A 21,389-nucleotide genomic window follows, 5' to 3' on the forward strand; every position below is an offset into this window, starting at 1 on the left:
AACAATAATAACATATTAGAAAATCCTGACGTTGTAGGAGGAAGATTTAGCATCCACTCAACTGGAGTCACGTGATACATTTTCAGAATCTAAAGGGTCGGGAAGAGGGGAACCGAACCAACAATGAGAACTTCCTGCCACCCTCCACCAAACATGCAGCCAGTTTGGCCCCTAGTGGCAAAAACAAGGATTGGGTCAAGGCGACGCATTTTCTCAATAATCATGTCGAACACTAGGTGGCGCTCGCTATACACTTTTACGTTGATCTTGAGAGACTTACGGAGAAAAAAAGATTAAATTACGGGATAAAAATATTATGATAAAGAAGTAGCAACTAAAGAAGAAGCAACTAAAAGTCTTAATCATCTTCTGTTTAAATCCTGTAATTACACCTATTACTAGTATGAGTTTATTACTAGTATGAGTTGAGATGTTATAACCTAATGAGATATTGCCAGATGTGTTTTTTTTCCATTTATAGATTAAATATATTTTATACATGATGTGTGGCATGTTGGTGGCTATTGAATATGTCTATTAACAGTCTATTTACATGATGCAACACAGTGAATAATGTTATTTAAAAGGCAGGTTCTTTTTGCTCATATTGGTCTCATATTATCTTCCCCTCTGTCAACTGTAGGGTAACACCCAACCCTATTGAGCATGTTAGGACTAGTTAGCTGTGAGCCCTTAATCACACTTACAATCAGTGACTTTCACAAGAACCGGTCCTGATTCACAGGCCGTCAAATAGTTCTGACACACTGAACAATCTCAAACTTGTGGGTTACAAGTACAAATATTCCTTTCACATTATATGTGAGTTTATATGCACTTCAGGGTTCGAGTTAGGGTTCCCCTCCTATCCCGTACCCTTGTTTAATTGTCGAAGACCAGTTTGTGTTACATTTTATGTTTGAGGTTTATCGATAGAGCATCTTCAACAAGATTGGCTGTCGGGCTTTTGCAAATCACAGCCAGATCCAGAGTTTCAGTTTGAAGCCATCCAGCCAGAAAACCGGTACAAATATCACATCAGTTAATGCATTACATGCAACATTGTGTGTAAATGTGGTTTTACTGAAGATGTGTGTGTCTGTGTGTTTTGTTGGGGGGGCGAAACTACATCTACGAACATAATCCTGACTATTACAATCTCCACCAGAGGTTGCAATAGTCAGGATTAGGATCAAGACACCAAAAAACACAACAGAGGAGATTTCATGCAGAACATTTAGCATCACATTTATGCAGGCAGAGCGATGCAAAGATTAAATACTGTAATATGGTTCTGTACAATTTCCATTTTAAATGCTTATGTACAGTTTCGACAGGGAAACGTTCCGAATTGGTCGGTCTATTTTAATGCACGTCCCACCCTTGAAGTGGAGACACGCTGCCCCTATCAGCGTTGACATGCACCGCCCCGCCAATCAGCATCTCCAGCCAGCAAAGAGCTGAGAATCTGGGGGAGCAGGAGCAGGAGCAGGAGCAGGAGCCGGAGCCGGAGCAGGAGCCGAAGCCGGAGCAGGAGGCACACGGTTCCGCGGACCCCGCGTTCGTCCGACACTTGGCACGAACCAGTCCCCAGGCAGCGGAGGTGATGATGGCGGCGGCCGTGGAGAGAGGTGGCGCACGGGCCGCTTTCCTGAACCCGAACAGCGGCGCTGGTGGTGGACTCGCACCGACCACCCTGCCTACCGGAGCGTTAGCCGGTGCTGTGGTCCTGGGCTCGGGCAGCATGCCCGTACCCATGAACCTCTTTGCGACCTGGGAGATAGATCGGTCATCCCCAAGCTGCGTTCCGAGGTAAGGTTGGCGAGGGTTAGGGTTAGCATGAAGCAACCACCGGGCAGGAGGGTTACAGATGACCGCATTGCTGGCGGACAAACAACACCCAGGTTTACTTAAACATTCGGTTAGACGGGTTAGCTGCCACACATCTAACACCACTGTTGGCTTACTAGCAGGCTAACTAGCTCAGTGGCTAATGCTAAAACTACTAGCAATAGCGTTGGTGGTTAAATTCCGCTTAGATTTCATGCTACAAACACTACTTAGACATGATTATTATTGCTGTTATAATAACAATAACGATAATAATTAAAAAACTTTAAATAAGTCTGTGTTTCTAGTGTTAAATGTATGTAGTATATTTTATTTTGTTGTATTGTTTTGGGTGCATAATTGCTTTTATTTCATGATGATCATTGATATTGGCTAGCAGGAAACAGAAGTCTAAGCAACCAACTAGTTTATCGGTATTTTGTGGCTAAACTGTCATAGCCTAACCCTTTCCTTTGTCCGTGTAACCGAGTGCTAAACTGATTTACGGATTTATAGAATGCGTGCTAGCAAAAGGAAAGCTAACTGCATGCAGATGCTTGGTTAGGGTTAGTCCTCCGGGTTAGGGTTAGCCCTCCGGGTTAGGGTTAGCCCTCCAGGTTAGGGTTAGCCCTCCAGGTTAGGGTTAGTCCTCCAGGTTAGGGTTGGTTCTCTGTGTTAGGGTTAGTCCTCCAGGTTAGAGTTAGGGTTAGTCCTCTATGTTAGAGTTAGTCCTCCAGGTTAGGGTTAGTCCTCTATGTTAGGGTTAGTCCTCCAGGTTAGGGTTAGGGTTAGTCCTCTATGTTTGGGTTAGTCCTCCAGGTTAGGGTTAGTCCTCTATGTTAGGGTTAGTCCTCCAGGTTAGGGTTAGTCCTCTATGTTAGAGTTAGTCCTCCAGGTTAGGGTTAGTCCTCTATGTTAGGGTTAGTCCTCCAGGTTAGGGTTAGTCCTCTATGTTAGGGTTAGTCCTCTATGTTAGGGTTAGTCCTCCAGGTTAGGGTTGGTCCTCTATGTTAGGGTTAGTCCTCCAGGTTAGAGTTAGGGTTAGTCCTCTATGGTAGAGTTAGTCCTCCAGGTTAGGGTTAGTCCTCTATGTTAGGGTTAGTTCTCCAGGTTAGGGTTAGTCCTCTATGTTAGAGTTAGTCCTCCAGGTTAGAGTTAGTCCTCCAGGTTATGGTTAGTCCTCTATGTTAGGGTTAGTCCTCTATGTTAGGGTTAGTCCTCCAGGTTAGGGTTAGGGTTAGTCCTCTGTGTTAGGGTTAGTCCTCTATGTTAGGGTTAGTCCTCCAGGTTAGGGTTAGGGTTAGTCCTCTATGTTAGGGTTAGTCCTCCAGGTTAGGGTTAGTCCTCTATGTTAGGGTTAGTCCTCCAGGTTAGGGTTAGGGTTAGTCCTCCGTGTTATCAGACCATCGCATCGTTTTTATCATGAGGTCACAACAAATCGGCTGTTCGGTGTTTTCTTAACGCTCCCACTTTGGCCCATTTTAAGAGGCGATGTTGTCACTCGGCGCTTCTCTGCAAACTCCTTGTTTTGAACGTTTACTCTGACTAACCCTAACTGCAGATCCCAGGTAGCGACATACCAGAACCAGGTAGCGACATTCAGCAGAACTGGTGCTCACTGTCTAGGCCCATAATCAGCTTTGACCTGGGTTAGGGTTAGGGTTAGCACTGCTGCCTAGGGTTAGGGTTAGGGTTAGCACTGCTGCCCAGGGTTAGGGTTAGAGTTAGCGCTGCTGCCCAGTCTGTCACCATTTTCCACCAAGCAGCATTGTGCAGTTCAGCTAAGCAAGGAGCAAATGTAACTGTTTCCAATCCCCAATCTAGGGCAGAGGGCCAACAGGACTGGTAAAGGTAAATTTTTTTTTTTGGAGTTATGCCATTTTTGAGTAAATTCCAAATAATCTGTTTCTGGAAAATCAGGTGTTTTCTGGGAGAATTGTGTGGAATTAGCAGGAACGACACAAGTGTTGGTGGTGCTGCTCTGCTCACTATAACGAACGTGGCAGCACAGGTCTTGTGTCTTCACCAGTTTCAATCAGGCGTTTGCATCTTTGGGCCAGACATGGTGACCTTTGCCCTAATTAGGAAAACAGCTTTGTCCGTCTTCATCATTTACAGAATATTATGGTATGTTTTGCACATTTTAAAGGGAGTAACAACTACATTTGCATTCTAAATAGCTCAAATATTCATCTTAAAGTAACAAAAGCATATCTTTGTTTTGCTGATGTTTGAGGACGAGTAGGGTGTGGATGTTTCACCCCAAAATGACCTTGGTGAGGCTGAATCTCCGTCACAATGACGGTACTTTGTAGACCTGCCATTTGATTCATCCGACCCGGTTCTGTGTGGCGTCCTGACATGGGCCTCACGTGTAAACGAGCCCCAAACCAGAGCCATATTATTGTTCTAGGGTTCGGGTTAGGGAATGAAGCATCAGTATTTCCATATCCTCTATACTGTCATCTCTTTAACCCTGAAGTTGGTGTGCATCATCCCTGTAGCCTTAATCTCTGATTTAACATTTAATTCCCTCTATGTTCATTTTTAAAGGAAAGATGAAACATTCGGGTCAGAAGGCACGTAAAGGCGCCTACCGTGGCAGATGTAAGAGCTTACCATATCCTTTCACTTCCCAAATAAGCCGTCCATCTCTAAAGCTGGAATATTGTTTCTCCCACCGGGGAAAGTCCGCAAATCTGATTTCATAACGGCAAAAGATGATCTGTTAATCTGATGTTGCACGCACACGTTGTCTGCTTAATCTTCTGCTTCCTTCTGCTTGCATAAACAAGGCTCAGAGGCCGTCGACAGGCCCTTCAGAGTGATGACACAACGTCCCATCTGGGTCTTTGTCATCTTAACAATCCTTGTTTTGTTCAGCTACACCCGCAGCTATCGTAGCAATATTATTGTCATGTTGGGGACCTTGTGTGTGTCTTTATTTCCATTTTAACATAGAGAATTGTTGCCAGACAGGCAAATGACTCCCTCTATCACCAACATGGCGGTAGCTAACACTTATTTTGATATGTCTGAACCCTCGTGCAGCTACGATGGTGGCAGGCAGCAGAGTACCTGAGCCCTCAGTGCTCTGCAGTGTCATAATATTCTCAACCCCAAGGCTCAGCCAATCAGTGTGACTTAACCATCAGTGTGCCTCTGAAGAGCTAACCCTAACCCTCTGAAGAGCTAACCCTGACCCTAACCCTCTGAAGAGCTAACCCTAACCCTCTGAAGAGCTAACCCTAACCCTGACCCTAACCCTCTGAAGAGCTAACGCTAACCCTAACCCTCTGTAGAGCTAACGCTAACCCCAACCCTAACCCTAACCCTCTGAAGAGCTAACCCTAACCCCAACCATCTAACCCTAACCCTCTGAAGAGCTAACCCTAACCCCAACCCTCTAACCCTAACCCTAACCCTCCGAAGAGCTAACCCAGGGGTGGGCAAACATTTTGATTCGTGGGCCACAATGGGTTCTAACATTTGACAAAGGGGCCGGACCAGGAGCAGATGGATGGATGGAGTGCTTTGGTAACCTCACCTCATTGGAGAAAAAATACACATCTTGGGATATGGAGAAAACATGTGCTTTAATTTCAAATGAAAATGAAGAGAAGCATTACAACAAAATATCTGACTTTGGAATGAGTCTTAAAACACTTAAAATCAAATGAATAAAATGTGCCTTTTTAAAAAAAATTAATAAACATTTCTATTTTAAAGCACTGAAAGTTCTGTTATCCTTCAGGATATCACCATCTCTCTCCTCCTGACTGTCTTTTTTCTAGTGGGAAAACACCAGAATTGTAGTGACAATTTACATTAACAAGGTTTATTCATTTAATTTTTCAAGTTTGGCGGGTCGGATTAAAACGTTTAACGGGCCGCGTGTGGCCCCCGGGCCTTAGTTTGCCCATGCCTGAGCTAACCCTAACCCTCTGAAGAGCTAACCCTAACCCTCTGAAGAGCTAACCCCAACCCTCTAACCCTAACCCTCTGAAGAGCTAACCCTAACCCTCTGAAGAGCTAACCCTAACCCTTCATGTTTCGGCTGCCAGCTAACTGGTGTTCTTCTGTGTGAAACCTCTGCATATGCTTCAGTGAACTGTTGTGGCATTTTTATGGATATTATTCATCAATTGTACAACAATTCTTAAGTTTCTGAATAATTCAACCCCAAGACAAAATGATTTTGCTATAGGATCATGGATGTTGTGGTGGTTATCACGGAGGTGCATTCACTTCAGTAAATGATGGAATGAACTCTAGTCTGGCACCATTAATTTTCTACGTCTGTATTCCATGGCACCATTGTGGAGGGGGCTAGCCATTGCCTTTGGGAAAGAGGTGGGACAATTCTGGACAAGTTCCCAGCTAATCGGAGAGCTAACCCTAACCTATCTAACTAACTTGTTTTTTTTTTAAATAAAATAAAAGAAGCTCTTTTGTAAGGGAAGGTGTTCAAAATGATTTAACCCCATGGTCCACTCTCTGCTCACACATGTTTCGGCAGAAGACCAATCAGCAATATGGCTTCCCTCCCCCTCAGGCTCTCTCCGACTACCCAAAATGTGTCAAAATTCTCTGTTTCCTTCCCGGTCTTCCTGGAGAAGAAGGAATTTCCTTGGAAAGCGTTTGACATTCCTGGCATCTGCAGCCAAAGCCGGGCTGCTTTGTTCTATCTATCAGATTCTGTTGTTAGCGTCTCACCCTGTCCAGGGTCCGCTGAAGCGTCACACAACTTTACCGGGAACAGTTGCACATCGACTTGTATTTCTCACCGAAGGAAGAAAGTTGCCCCCCCTTTTCAGGCCCCTATTGACAGACTTTGGTGTGGGTGGATACGTTCTGCTAGCCAACAGCTTCTTGAGTGTAAGAAGAAGACAAGGAAATGGTGCGCTGACACAGGCAAAATAAACATGTTGGGGACAAAGTCTCTGGAATCACATTTCTCTCCGATTCTCCTTCTTGACTTATTTCCCACCTCTCTCATTCAGGCATTTCCTGAACATCACGCGCCAGCAGCAAAGTTCCCCTTATTTCTCAAAAACAAGAAGCTTGGATTAACAAAATTTCAATGCATGAATGATGATGATGAAAAAAACAAATGAAAAAGCTAATAATAAAAGTAACTTTAATATATATGCGTGATTTAAAACAACACTCAAGCTGCAGGTCAATGTATTGGGTGATACATATTGTTAAGGGTCACCATCTTTATTTATTGGGTTTGGGTTAGGGTCTAACCCCAACCCTAACCCTCTGAAGAGCTAACCCTCTAACCCTAACCCTCTGAAGAGCTATCCCTAACCCTAACTCTAACCCTAACCCTAACCCAGGGGTGGGCAAATCCAGTTTCTCGAGGGCCGTATCCAAGCCAGACTTTCTGTCCTACAGGTAAACACTTTTACCTGGGGTTTCATTTACCTTGGTGAAAGTGGTTTCTTCCTGGTAGGATGCAAATCCCCGCTTGAATTCAACCCTGGATTTGACCTCCTCTGATTGGCAAATCCAATCCATGAAGGCTGGAATCCAGCCAGGTTTTCGATTTGCCCACCCCTGCCCTAACCCTAACTCTAACCCCCTAACCCTCTAACCCTAACCCTCTAACCCTAACTCTAACCATAACCCTGACCCTCTTACCCTAACTCTAACCATAACCCTGACCCTCTTACCCTAACTCTAACCATAACCCTGACCCTCTAATCCTAACCCTGACCCTCTTACCCTAACCCTGACCCTCTTACCCTAACTCTAACCATAACCATGACCCTCTTACCCTAACCCTGACCCTCTTACCCTAACTCTAACCATAACCCTCTGTCCATATTCCAAACTTGTATATTGTTGGCCTGTGCTGTCAAACATCACATTATAACTAAAAGCAGATACATTATAAAAATTATATTATATATGATTTATATATAACCCTAACCCTATATATAATATATATTATATAACAAATTACATTTGTTATAAAGCTGAACATTTTCAAAATGTTGTTCAGTAATGTTAGAATTGAACTTCCCCTGTGGAACTGATGGTATATTATTATAACACATATATTATTCTATATTAAATATGTTCCAACACTTTAGGTTGATCAGGATTAGGATCATCCCTCTTTCCAGACCGTTAGGGTCACTGGGCTGGACAAAGATTTATTTAAGAAAGGTTTTGCTCTTTTGACCCACTAGACTACGGGCAAAGAAGGCTCTCGACCTTCCACCTTAATAGGATTTAAAACCTAATCATACCTTGTTGGAGGTTTTAGCTGGGTCTATTTTAAGTGATGGGCCACCATAAGAAATAAACTGACAAAGTTCTTGTTCTTCTAAACAATACCGACATCATTCCTGCGTTGTAAGTGCTGTAAATCCATTTTTCGAGCTGACCTTGTATTTTGTATGGATTAGTTTCACTCTGTTTTGCCTGAAACATGGCGATTCTGCTCTGATCGAGTCTTGCGTGACCACTGACAATATGGGCCTGCTGGGCTCTTTGTCTTTTGGGGCAGAGCAAAATAAAGGTGTGTATCATGGGGGAAATAGCGAGAGCCGTGTCTCTGGAAGTGTTTTTGGGCTGCTAAGGTACTGCAAAGATGTGGCTTTGTGCATTCAGTGGTAATAAAAACAGGATGAATTTTAACACAAACTCCGGTTAAACCCTGTATCTGGTCATTTTGTGAAATTTGGAGACTGAGGAAGATAGTTTTGCATTTCAAGCACTGTCGATTTGCTTTAGGATAATTTATTATTTATATATGATTCTGTCCCTCCACCCAGACAGGAGCACATTGGTCCAAATATCAAGTCACACTCCTAACCCAACCCTCAGAACTAAAAATCTGGCACTCAACACTAATGCGCCAGTTCTGTGTGAAATTACAAAAAAGTTAGGATAATTGGACCAAGCATCAGGTTCTGCTAACAACATTACTGAGGTTGACACATGAGGTTCTGCAATGCTCTTCTGTTTCATTCCTGAAGATATCTGGCTGATCCTTTGACTAGTCTGCTTCTCATTCACACTAGTCCCCTCCATGTGTTTCATACCTGAGCGACGACATCGGCCAAGATGGCAGCGATTTGCTGGCTCAACGAGGCTTGAAGCCATAACTGAAATGCACCAGAGGTTTGAAGGACTCTGTGGTTCTTTCTTAATTAACAATCATTTCTCCCATCCTGGTAGTCACAATAATGCTAAGTTCTTCCTGATTGCACCCCCTATTTCAAGTCAACAGGATATTCTGAAGACCTTATCCTTTTCTCTGCAGCCTAATCACAGCACCTGTCACCAGGCTTACCTGAAAATCAATTAGCAGCTTTTGGTATTTTGGTTTTTGGATTAACACAATTTTTAGGTTTATGAGAATTGATTTACATGCTTGGCCATTAGCTTGTCTTCTTCCTCCTGAATTTATTTCACTAAAACAACCCAAGCAGCATATCACCATCTGTAGCACAACCTGAAGCTTGTGATGCTAACCTACGTACAGACTTGGCTTCTGTGGGACGTCCCACTGTTTCACCTTGTTAAAACCTGATCAGCCACTGTCCTCAGATTAGGCTTTTTATGGATAGGACTCATAATTAATTGGTTGCCTTCAAATTCCATCCGTATTTACTGTTTCTGCTCCTTCTCAGGCTGCCGTTCTTTAAAGTCTCCACATCATTTTACTTTTTGTCTTCAAACTCTCCTCTTGAAAGTATCTTTCTTTAGAAGGGGCTTTTTCTCTGAGAGACTTTTAGACTTCCGTGCAATGCATCTACGTGCATGCTTTACTGAAAGAGTGCAACTGCTTTCACAGAGATTAAAAGCACTAAAAGCTTAACTGGAAGTTGTATCTTGGAAGCCCCCAGCACATAGCAAACATAGGCAGTCTTTTTTTACCCATCTCTCTGGAACATCATTCATTCTGAACTCTAAACTCCTCCCTCCCTGCGCGCTTCGTGTCCCTGACAATCGTTGTGCAGTGATCCTCGGCCATGGAACTGGCAAAGCATCAAGCAGAGTGCTGACCTGGAGAAAAGAAGTACAAAAGTGTGCTTCTGGTTAGGCAGCATTTTTGTCTATTCACCGGGGACGGGGCCCCTCGCTCAGTAAACACATCTTTGTTCATCTTCTCTGATTGAAGCTGATATGTCCATTGTGATGCATATTCACATTTTTTGCATGAGGAACGGGTAATAAAAGAGAAAGGATAAACACGATGCTTTAGCGGTCAGCACAGAGTTTTACTGCTGTGAGATGCACTGGATCTGGTTTTTAATGGATTTAGGCATCATGATGTTTGAATTGGAGATGCTGGTTTCACTAGACTGATCCAGAAATAGTTCTGATTGTGCACATCCAGCACTCACTGTTGACTAATGACTTTGACAGATTTTGAGGTGGAGGGGATTTGAGTTCTGTTTTTTGTCTCGTGCCTTTGGGTCTTTTTTTCTCTAGTTTTTAAAAAGAAGAAATGGTTGTTGATTTTTCAGAAACTGAACCAACAGGGCGATAACTGGACTGGAGCTTATTTGCTTCCAAATTATTTCCTTGTTAGTGTTTCTTAAATGTGTTGTCGAGTGTGGGGATTTCAGATTTAGGGCTCAGTTTAAGGTCTGTGAAAGATCCATCATATTAGGGTTCGTTAGACATAACTCAAAGCAGTGAGTGGCCAAAGTTGTCTCTGCAACATCTGGAGAAATCTATGCATGGCCCTGACAAAGGTCAAAGACCATTCTGACAGGAAGGTCAGATAGGGTGTTACAAAAAGGGTTAAGTGCTGCCCAAATGTGTGTGTTCGTCTTTGCCCTCTAACCCTAACCCTCTAACCCTCTCACCCTAACCCCCCTAACCCTCTAACCCTAACCCTCTAACCATAACCCTCTCACCCTAACCCTCTAACCCTCTCACCCTAACCCTCTGACTCTAACCCTAACCCTCTAACCCTCTCACCCTAACCCCCTAACCCTCTAAGCCTAACCCTCTCACCCTAACCCTCTAACCCTAACCCCCTAACCCTAACCCTCTAACCCTCTCACCCTAACCCTCTAACCCTAACCCTCTCACCCTAACCCCCTAACCCCATAACCCTCTAACCCTAACCCCCTAACCCTCTCACCCCCTAACCCTCTCACCCCCTAACCCTCTCACCCTCTAACCCTCTCACCCTTACCCTCTCACCCTAACCCTCTAACCCTCTAACCCTCTCACCCTTACCCTCTCACCCTAACCCTCTAACCCTCTCACCCTTACCCTCTCACCCTAACCCTCTCACCCTAACCCTCTCACCCTAACCCTCTAATCCTAACTTCAGCCTCGGACATTCAGTACGGCCATTAATTTTATACGCAATCAGAAAGGCTTGTTCAAAATATCCCAGTTCTGGTGAGAAGTTTGTGTTAAATGCATACTCTGTTCATGGAGAAATTAGATCTTTATTCAGTTTTATGCTTAAATGATAATGTGCTAAACTTCAGTGCCATAAAATAGAGTTTGTACTATTATCACTGGAGAGAAAATAAATGAAGCAGCCAAGATAAGATAATGCACTGTGGCACAATTCCATGCCTCTTATCTGAAACCAAATATTTGACCACAGCTGTGACTGTGCAGCCAATAATGATTTGATTTGCTCAGGACTGATACACATAAAAGGATTCAAACACAGATGTAAACAGTAGCTGACATCTCCTCCTCTGCCTGACACAATCTAAAATGGGGAATAAACACGTTTAAATCCACAACATAAAGGTAAAGATTTTTGGACTTCGGTAGAATAAAATTCCCGGTCCTTTCAAAGAGCAGGAATTAGTTTCAGTTTGTTTTTGTAGTATTTGTAATGAAGTATATGGAGATAGAGCGTTGATAAAAAGTCATTGTTTACAGCACTTCGTGCCTGATTCAGAGTCATCCATCCATCCATCCATCCATCATCCATCCATCATCCAGTCATCTATCTATCCATCATCCATCCATCATCCAGAGTCATCCATCCATCCATCATCCATCCATCATCCATCCATCCATCATCCAGAGTCATCCATCCATCATCCATCCATCCATCATCCAGAGTCATCTATCTATCCATCATCCATCCATCCATCCATCATCCATCCATTATCCATCATCCATCCATCCATCATCCATCCATCATCCAGAGTCATCTATCTATCCATCATCCATCATCCATCCAGAGTCATTCATCCATCCATCATCCATCCATCCATCATCCATCCATCCAGAGTCATCCATCCAGAGTCATCCATCCATCCATCATCCATCCATCCAGAGTCATCCATCCATCATCCATCCAGTCATCCATCATCCATCCATCCATCCATCTAGAGTCATCCATCCACCCATCCATCCATCCAGAGTCATCCATCCATCCATCCATCCATGGGGGTCAGGTCGTGGGGGCAGCAGCCTGAGCAGAGGGGCCCAGACTTCCCTCTCCCCAGCTACCTCTTCCAGCTCATCCGGAGGGATCCCCAGGCGTTCCCAGACCAGTTTAGAGACATAGTCTCTCCAACGTGTCCTGGGTCTTCCCGGGGGTCTCCTACCAGAGGGACACACCCTGAAGACCTCACCAGGGAGGGGCCCAGGGGGCATCCTGACTAGATGCCCAAGCCACCTCATCTGGCTCCTCTCAACGCGGAGGAGCAGCGGCTCTACTCCGAGCTCCTCCAGGATGGCAGAGCTTCTCCCCCTCTCTAGGGGAGAGCCCAGCCACCCTACGGAGGAAGCTCATTTCAGCCGCTTGTACCCGTGATCTTGTTCTTTCGGTCATTACCCAAAGGTCATGACCATAGGTGAGGGTAGGAACGAAGATCGACTGGTAAATCTCTTCACCACTACGGACCGGTGCAGAGTCCGTATTACTGCGGACGCCGCATCGGTCCGCCTGTCGATCTCCCGCTCCATTCTTCCCTCACTCGTGAACAAGACCCCGAGGTACTTGAACTCCTCCACTTGGGGCAGGATCTCCTCCTTGACCCGGAGAAGGCACTCCACCTTTTTCCGGTTGAGAACCATGGCCTCGGATTTGAAAGTGCTGATTTTCATCCCAGCCGCTTCACATGCGGCGCCAAACCGATCCAGCGATCGTTGGTCACGGGCCGATGACGCCAACAGGACCACATCATCTGCAAAGAGCAGAGACCCGATCCTGAGGTCACTAAACTGGACCCCCTCAACACCACGACTGCACCTAGAAATTCTGTCCATAAAAATTATGAACAGAATCGGTGACATAGGGCAGCCCTGGCGGAGACCAACCCTCACTGGAAACGAGTTCGACTTACTGCAGCAATGCGGACCAAACTCTGGCACCGATCGTACAGGGAGCGGACGGCCCGTATCAGGGGGCCCGACACCCCATACTCTCGGAAAACCCTCCACAGGACCCCCCAAGGGACACGGTCGAATGCCTTCTGCAAGTCCACAAAACACATGTGGACTGTTTGGGCAAACTCCCATGCACCCTCGAGGACCCTGCTGAGGGTGTAGAGCTGGTCCACTGTTCCACGTCCAGGACCAAAACCACATTGCTCCTCCTGAGTCTGAGGTTCGACTATCCGGCGGACTCCTCTCCAGTACCCCTGAATAGACCTTACCAGGGAGGCTGAGGAGTGTGATCCCCCTATAGTTGGAACACACCCTCCGGTCCCCCTTCTTAAAACGGGGACCACCACCCCGGTCTGCTGATCCAGCAGCACCGCCCCCGATGTCCACGCAATGTTGCTTATTAAAATATGTTCCCATTTAAATGATAGAGTTGGTTAGACGTTATCACTGATTGTTGAATAGAAAAAAGAATTCATTTATTACATTTGAGATAAAACACAGGAAAATGACTGTAAACCAATGCAGTGTTTTACCTTCAAAGATGAAAATGTTCAGTTTTTACAGCAACAGTGAGAGCTTGGTAATACTTAGTACTTCAAATAATAATTAATAACCTGCCTGTTACTGCCATACAACTGAAAGAGGGATTTCCCATTTCTGCTCTTATTATCTGGGAAACAGACAGAAGGTTGGATTGTTACGTGTTAATGCCACCAGACAGAGATATTTCAATATAGACCCACCAAAGTTGATGATATTTATGTTTTAGGGAATGTTGGCACAGGGAGATATATTTGACTTTAGTTTGTTAATTTGGGAATTATAAGAGAGAGAATGAATCCATTTGTACTTGAGGGTGTGCAAGCAAGACTTTAGCACATTTAATAACCTGAGCATCATTTTAGTGTCGTCACAAACACGGTGAGACTGGTCGTCTTGTGTCCCTGTGAGCCATTTCAGCACACTGATTAGCTAATGTGGGACGTGCTCTTTTGCCTTGTTCACTGATTGGGTGGCACTGCTGAGGAGCACGGTGACAGACTGGCACCAGCCCACAACAGATGGTTGTGTGTTTCACTCCCAACAGCCCAGTGGCAGGGAGGAGTGGAAATAGCTCGACCGGTTCCCTCGGTGACCTGTTTAGTAGCTCCAGAGACAAAGAGAGATGTGGTTAGTTGTTAAACTGTGTTTTTCAGCCCTGTTTCCTCCCTCCTGACAGAAAGCTGTGGCCAACCTGCACACTAGACCCATGAGCTGCCTACAGGGGTCAACATTGAATTATTCCAGCCTGCTTAAATAGCCCCACCAAAATGGCATTAAGTTGTGTGGACAGAGATTATAATCAAATTTCTGCTATAAAAATCAAGATTAGATAATGGCCAAATTAAACCTTTTACATCACGTGACTGTTACAAGAACTCTACTCTTACACAAATCACAAACAAATTCCTTAAATCTTTTAAGATTACAAGATTTGAAAAATGAAAGAACATTATAAAAACTAGGACTATTTATGTAATACTCGATTTCGTCACTGCGACTGTACAGACTGCTCTCTCTGCTTTTAACACATTTCTAACTAACGAGCAGAGAGCGCATCACTGTCTACTCCATCCTTTCTTTCTTCCTTTGCCTTCCTCCCCTTTGACTTGGACTGAAAATAATTATATAATTATGATAATAGAGCAGGAGTGGCAGGAAAAGTGGGCCAGGAGGAACTCGATGGAAATGATTTATTGTGGTAAAATCAAATCTACTATTACGTGTTATAGCACCATTAATGAATGTCTTTTGATAATGAGGATGGAAGCACTGGTCTGAAGTTTCATTCCCTGTTACTACCTACTGATTTAGTCAATACTAAATCAATAAGCTTTCGAATGATGCATGCACCAATATAAAATCACTAACTTCTAATTTGTCAGTAAATGGTGGAGTAAACAATTGTGGAACATCAAAATTCCCTTTCAAATTGTAATGGAGCTGTAAATAATGGGATCTGGGCACGTTCTGCCAATGCCATCGCTGACTCAGCTGCTTACTTTGAATTGAGACGGTTATTGTCCATTCCTGCAGAGACTGTGACGGTTTTGCTGCTTTTCCCTGAGAACGTGTCATGAAGCTGCGTTCATCATGTGTTGGTCAGGCCACTAATTCCTTTTTCTTTCTCTCTCTCCTCCACAGGCTGTGCAGCCTCACACTGAAAAAGCTTGTTGTTCTCAAGGAACTTGACAAAGAGCTGAACTCCCTGTCTATAGCTGTCAAAATACAGGTGAGTTGGTTTGTCTTCCACTTGGAATGGGACTGAAAAGCTGCAGATTTTAGGCACTGAGCTGTGGCTGTTCTTTGGAGCTTTGCATTTGCCCGATCACAGAGCCAAGACCATGATAAGACATGCTGCTAATCCTACTGATTGATATAAAAACATCCTGAGCTGCACTCTGAGACATCAACACAGGTGCTTTAAATAGCTGACTAGCGTTAGCACTCTAAGCAAGGGCAATAGTTGGATTAGATGGAATGTGCTACTAATATTGATGGTTGATGCATTTCTGTGCTGATAAATCTGCAGAACATGTGTTGTTGAATTGTGGATTCTTTTCTTACAACACACCTCTTGTACATTCTTAAAACCTTATATCAACACCAAATCCTCTATGATGCAAAATGAATCCACCCTTGATTGGATATTTCCAATCAAACCAAATAAAGGCAAAAAGGGATTTGAGCTGTCAAACATTCTTGGATTGTCAGCATCCAAGGCCACACCAAGACACATTTCAGACCTCAAATTATTAATATCTGCAAGAATTTTTCAACGTTTGGGATGAAATAGTCAGGTAAATGATATGCTTGCCCATTTACCGTTGAGCTTCTGAAAATGGTACGTAAAAATCACTGCAATTATTGAGTAATTACTGCAATTAATTAGGACTTAATTAAAATCACATGCTTGGAACTAAATCACATCTGAGGTTTGCTATTAAAACATGGTAGAGGGAAAGTAGTGCCACCTCTGTCTCATCCTACCAGAGTAACGCCACAAGTCTCTTTATCCATGAGCTGCGTTGTCTTTAGAGCGTGAAACCTCCCATTTCTGTGGGACTGCCGGAGGGCAGCCGAGCAAAGCTCTGTTCATTGTCGCTCTGGAACTGGAGCATTAAATGCAATTTCAGCAGGTTTGGTTAGAAGGATAAAAGAAATAGAGAGGAGCAGATGGAAGAGGAACAAGAGGCTTGTTTCCAGGATGGTTGACAAAGCCTCGTTACCATATGTCATCAGTCTCTTGAGCAGTCACCTCTCCTCTAACCCTCCTCAGACTGATGACCGCAGGAGCAGGGATGATGGGATGGCAGAAGCGTTGCTTGATACTCACGTTCAGACAATTAGAATTTTTATTATTTTACCAAAACAAATGATTGCTTGGTAAGTTTAGCAAAGAGTTGGAATTTGAGGGAGGGAGGGGTTCAAAAAGTGTCTATATTTTGTCCAGTTGGTAGTTTGGTTCCCAAGATGCCCTTTGTTGCAAGAACCTTGCTGAACTTCTTGTCTTAGGCTCTCCAGAACAAATTCATAGGTCTAAAAGTTGCGGTTGATATTCTTTCAGGGTTGTGGAGCTTAGCAGGTCTGCAATGTCCCCCAATATGGCCCCAGAGAGACGGTGTAAAAGCTTGTATCAGAGGGGTCGGTCTGTGCAGCCCCCGTTTGCCAAGTCTCTGCTAGTTGATGCATGCCAGGCAGTTTGAGAGTGTCCTGCTTTTGTGCCTTGATTCATTGTGCTGATCATCAAGTAGAGAAAAGAGTACATCGTAGTCCTCTTTGTGGGAGACATGTTTTTTGAAAAGGTCTGGAACCTTTGAGTCAGGCAGAGATTTAGTCCTTTTTCTCTGTATTATCCACAAACACATCAGTTGCCCAGGGAAACACTCACAAAGTTCTCCTTATTGCAAATCTTGCCACAGTCTATTTATTAGAAGCTTTCGAAGTATTTTATGCATAGATTAGTTTGTCTTTTTTTATTTCCTCACAAGTGAAATGCAATAAGATGTGTATCCAGTTTGTCCGAGGAGATTCCTGATGAACCCGGAGGAAATCAGCAAAACAGAAGAATTTAAAGGGGCAATACTCTCCCTCCACCTCAAACCTCTTTTCACCTTCTCTGGAATCTGTTACTTTTCTTTTGTGCCTCTGTTCTACATTTTCATTGTAACAGGAAGTTGAAGAGAGAAGGGACTGTGGCAGAGTGGTTTAAGCATGTTTTAGCCACTCCCACTAACTGGTTACCATTTTACAGTTGTATTTATGTAGACCGTACAAAATGGACCTTACAAACCTTATTGGGTGGGGAAACAGCAATGAAAATTGTTTCTGTAAATATAAGTGGGATTTTTGAAGGGGCTGCTGAGCTGGTTGCTTGGCAACCGTGTTATGGGAAAAAAGACAAACATCAATTGGTCTCGACCAAGAAATTTTTGTGTATTAATCTGTGAGTTGGCAAGTGCACGAAGACTTGATTAGTTTTCATGAATTTTTTTAAATTGTTCTTCAGGAGGAAAAGGTGTTTTTCACAGAACTGCAAGAAAAATTATTTTCCAAAAATTCCAAAACCATATCTCTTGCCATCATGAGTTTTTTCCCCACTGGGATTCTCTGTCTACAACTGGGAATGATGCCATTAGTGCTTTGCTGTTCATGATTTACTGTTAAGCATCCTATTATCCAACAGTTTTCTCAGAAAGAAGTAGAGTGTTATCGATGGAGCAGGGGTGTCTCCTCGAACCCGAACCCTCTAACCCATAACCCTGACCCCTAACCCTCTAACCCTAACCTTCCTCTAACCCTCTAACCCTAACCCTCTAACCCTAACCTTCCTCTAACCCTCTAACCCTAACCCTCTAACCCTAACCCTGACCCCTAACCCTCTAACCCTAACCTTCCTCTAACCCTCTAACCCTAACCCTCTAACCCTAACCTTCCTCCAACCCTCTAACCCGAACCCTCTAACCCTGACCCCTAACCCTCTAACCCTAACCTTCCTCTAACCCTCTAACCCTAACCCTCTAACCCTAACCTTCCTCCAACCCTCTAACCCGAACCCTCTAACCCTAACCCTGACCCCTAACCCTCTAACCCTAACCTTCCTCTAACCCTAACCCTGACCCTAACCCTCTAACCCTAACCTTCCTCTAACCCTCTAACCCTAACCCTCTAACCCTAACCTTCCTCCAACCCTCTAACCCTAACCCTCCTCTAACCCTAACCCTCTAACCCTGACCCTCTAACCCTAACCTTCCTCCAACCCTCTAACCCATAACCCTGACCCCTAACCCTCTAACCCTAACCTTCCTCTAACCCTCTAACCCGAACCCTCTAACCCTAACCCTGACCCCTAACCCTCTAACCCTAACCTTCCTCTAACCCTCTAACCCTAACCCTCTAACCCTAACCTTCCTCCAACCCTCTAACCCTAACCCTCCTCTAACCCTAACCCTCTAACCCTAACCTTCCCCTAACCCTGACCCTCTAACCCTAACCTTCCTCCAACCCTCTAACCCTAACCCTCTAACCCTCTAACCCTAACGCTCTAACCCTCTAACCCTAACCTTCCTCCAACCCTCTAACCCTAACCCCTCTCTAACCCTAACCCTAACCTGCTGGTTTACAAGCATAAAACACAAACTGGTTTCTCCCCATTTCCAGATTCTGTGCTCTCCTCGCTCTCATATCATTGTTTCTTGCTCTCTCTCCTCTCTGTCTCTCTCTCTCCTCCCTCGCTCTCTCTCTCTCTCTCATATCATTGTCTCTCGCTCTCTCTCTCTCCTCTCTGTCTCTCTCTTCTCTCGCTCTCTCTCTCTCTCTCATATCATTGTCTCTCGCTCTCTCTCTCCTCTCTCTCTCTCTCTTCTCTCGCTCTCTCTCTCATATCATTGTCTCTTGCTCTCTCTCCTCTCTGTCTCTCTCTCCTCTCTCCTCTCTCTCTCTCTCTCTCTCTCTCTCTCTCTCTCATATCATTGTCTCTTGCTCTCTCTCTCCTCCTCTCTCTCTCTCTCTCTCATATCATTGTCTCTCTCTCTCCTCTCTCGCTCTCTCTCTCTCTCTCTCTCATATCATTGTCTCTCTCTCTCCTCTCTCGCTCTCTCTCTCTAGCTTTGGTTCTCTCATGACATATCTATCTAATTAAGACTGTATTAAGTCCCACTGGTTTATGCTTACAGTCACTGAAGAACCCCAATAACGTTCTTCTTTTATGGCATCTGCAGCAGATTCCTGGCAGATCATTACTGCCCCCAACAGGTGGGTTATGTGACTTAATTAAATGTGATCGATCATGGAATCTCTTGCCCACGTTTTAACTTGCCACTGTGGCTTGTGGGCTAATCAAATTCACCCACCCCTTCATAAATGTATCTGCATTTAGCCAGAATAACATTTTGAATCTGAGAAACTTTTAGCCACAATATTGTCCAAAAATTAGCCGCTAATTCATTGAAGATGAATAAAGTTACCACCCATCAGTTCTTTACAACAGCCAGGATGGCTTTGCTAGACCTTTATGGACACATCCACCCATTTCTGAATTAATGCAAAGTTTGAAAGGTTATTACCAAACAAGCTGAGTACAGTACTATCCAACATTTGATAGAGCTGACAAAGATTCTTCCTTGGTGTTCAACAGTTGAATAACTCTGGTTTTTATGTCTTGATGATCTCATTTTCCCTTTGTATGAACAATGGCAATCAAATTTTCCATTTGGCCTTCAATTCTGTTTTCAGGATGGTTTCCTGCTCCTGACTTCTTAAAGTCTCAGTTGTGGTTTTCGTCAATTACTTTCTTGACTTCTTTTATGTCTAAGAAATAGGACTACTTATACTCTTATACAGCACATAAGTGGCTTGTTCAGGAGCTACGATTTCAAGGAAAATGAACTGTTGGCTTTCTGGTTTTGTTTTTGACTGCAGGCCATCATTAGCAACCAAAGAAAAATGATTAAACATGATTCTTTTTTTTACATTTAATCTTTTTACTGTGTTGGTTGGTTTGAACATGGTTAGATACTTCTATGTAAAAAGGTGGATGCCACATATAAATAATTTTGTAGTTCCTGTAGTGTTCCTCTGATCCCTAATCAAGACTGAAATTGTGCTTTAGAACATGGCTTGTTTGTCTTTAGACAGAGCGGTTGGCTAAAAATTCTGTCAATGTGCAACTATTTATTGTCCAACTCTACGATACTTTTGGCTGTGATCCACCCGTGATCATTGTAATCTTCTTGCTTCACAGCTTCTGAAAGAAGTTTGTGTTTTTATTATATATATCATATCTAACCTGTTTTTCAGAGCCTTAGAGTAAAAAACAAGACAAAAAAACCCTAACCCTAACACCACATAAATGTTAATGCAGCAGGTCACGGTTATATCCTTAAATTTAGGACTGTATGTATTAACCGTGATGGTCATAGGCGACTAGTTCATCCTGTTTTAAGATTTAGCGGTGCTGATGATAAAGTGTCTTAGCAAAGGATCCAGTGTCTTGGCAAATGCATTGGATTATTGAAGGGTGAGCTCGAAACTGGATACCTTTCCCCTCCCTGGCAGATGTATTGAATACCTGAACTAAAAATGACTTGGTAAATACTGGAAATTATGATATCTGTCATCCTCACTTCAACCCAGAAATCAAAGCATTAAAGAGCTGTTTCTGTTGATGTGGCCACACTTTGATTTCCTGTCTGATCTAAAAAAAAAAACAAAAAAAAAAACAGGATTAATCATGATTCAGCTATTGAATTGCAAACATGGTACAGACTGAATCAGATCATCTCAAGACACACCCTCTGTCCTTAACCCCCTAACCTCTGTCCTTAACCCCCTAACCCTCTGTCCCTAACCCTCTAACCCTAACCATAACCCTCTGTCCCTAACCCTAACCCTTTGTCCCTAACCCCCTAACCCTGTCCCTAACCCTAACTCTCTGTCCCTAACCCTTTGTCCCTAACCCCCTAACCCTCTGACCCTAACCCCCTAACCCTAACCCTCTGTCCCTAACCCTCTAACCCTAACCATAACCCTCTGTCCCTAACCCTAACCCTTTGTCCCTAACCCCCTAACCCTGTCCCTAACCCTAACCCTTTGTCCCTAACCCCTAACCCTGTCCCTAACCCTAACCCTGTCCCTAACCCTAACTCTCTGTCCCTAACTCTCTGTCCCTAACC

At 44.0% G+C, this 21,389-nt stretch overlaps 1 protein-coding gene across 1 annotated transcript in view; it reads left to right on the forward strand.

Annotated features, from left to right (window-relative positions):
- Positions 1-1,287: 1,287 nt before the first annotated feature.
- Positions 1,288-21,389, forward strand: part of LOC101076920 (phosphofurin acidic cluster sorting protein 1) — a 39,011-nt gene continuing 18,909 nt past the window's right edge. Inside the window, 2 exon segments of the mRNA XM_029835660.1 lie at positions 1,288-1,812; positions 15,361-15,448. Coding sequence (XP_029691520.1) covers positions 1,610-1,812; positions 15,361-15,448 — 291 coding nt within the window. The 5' untranslated portion in view covers positions 1,288-1,609.

The sequence above is a fragment of the Takifugu rubripes genome, chromosome 4 (assembly GCF_901000725.2).
Source record: "Takifugu rubripes chromosome 4, fTakRub1.2, whole genome shotgun sequence".
Lineage (NCBI taxonomy): Eukaryota > Metazoa > Chordata > Actinopteri > Tetraodontiformes > Tetraodontidae > Takifugu > Takifugu rubripes.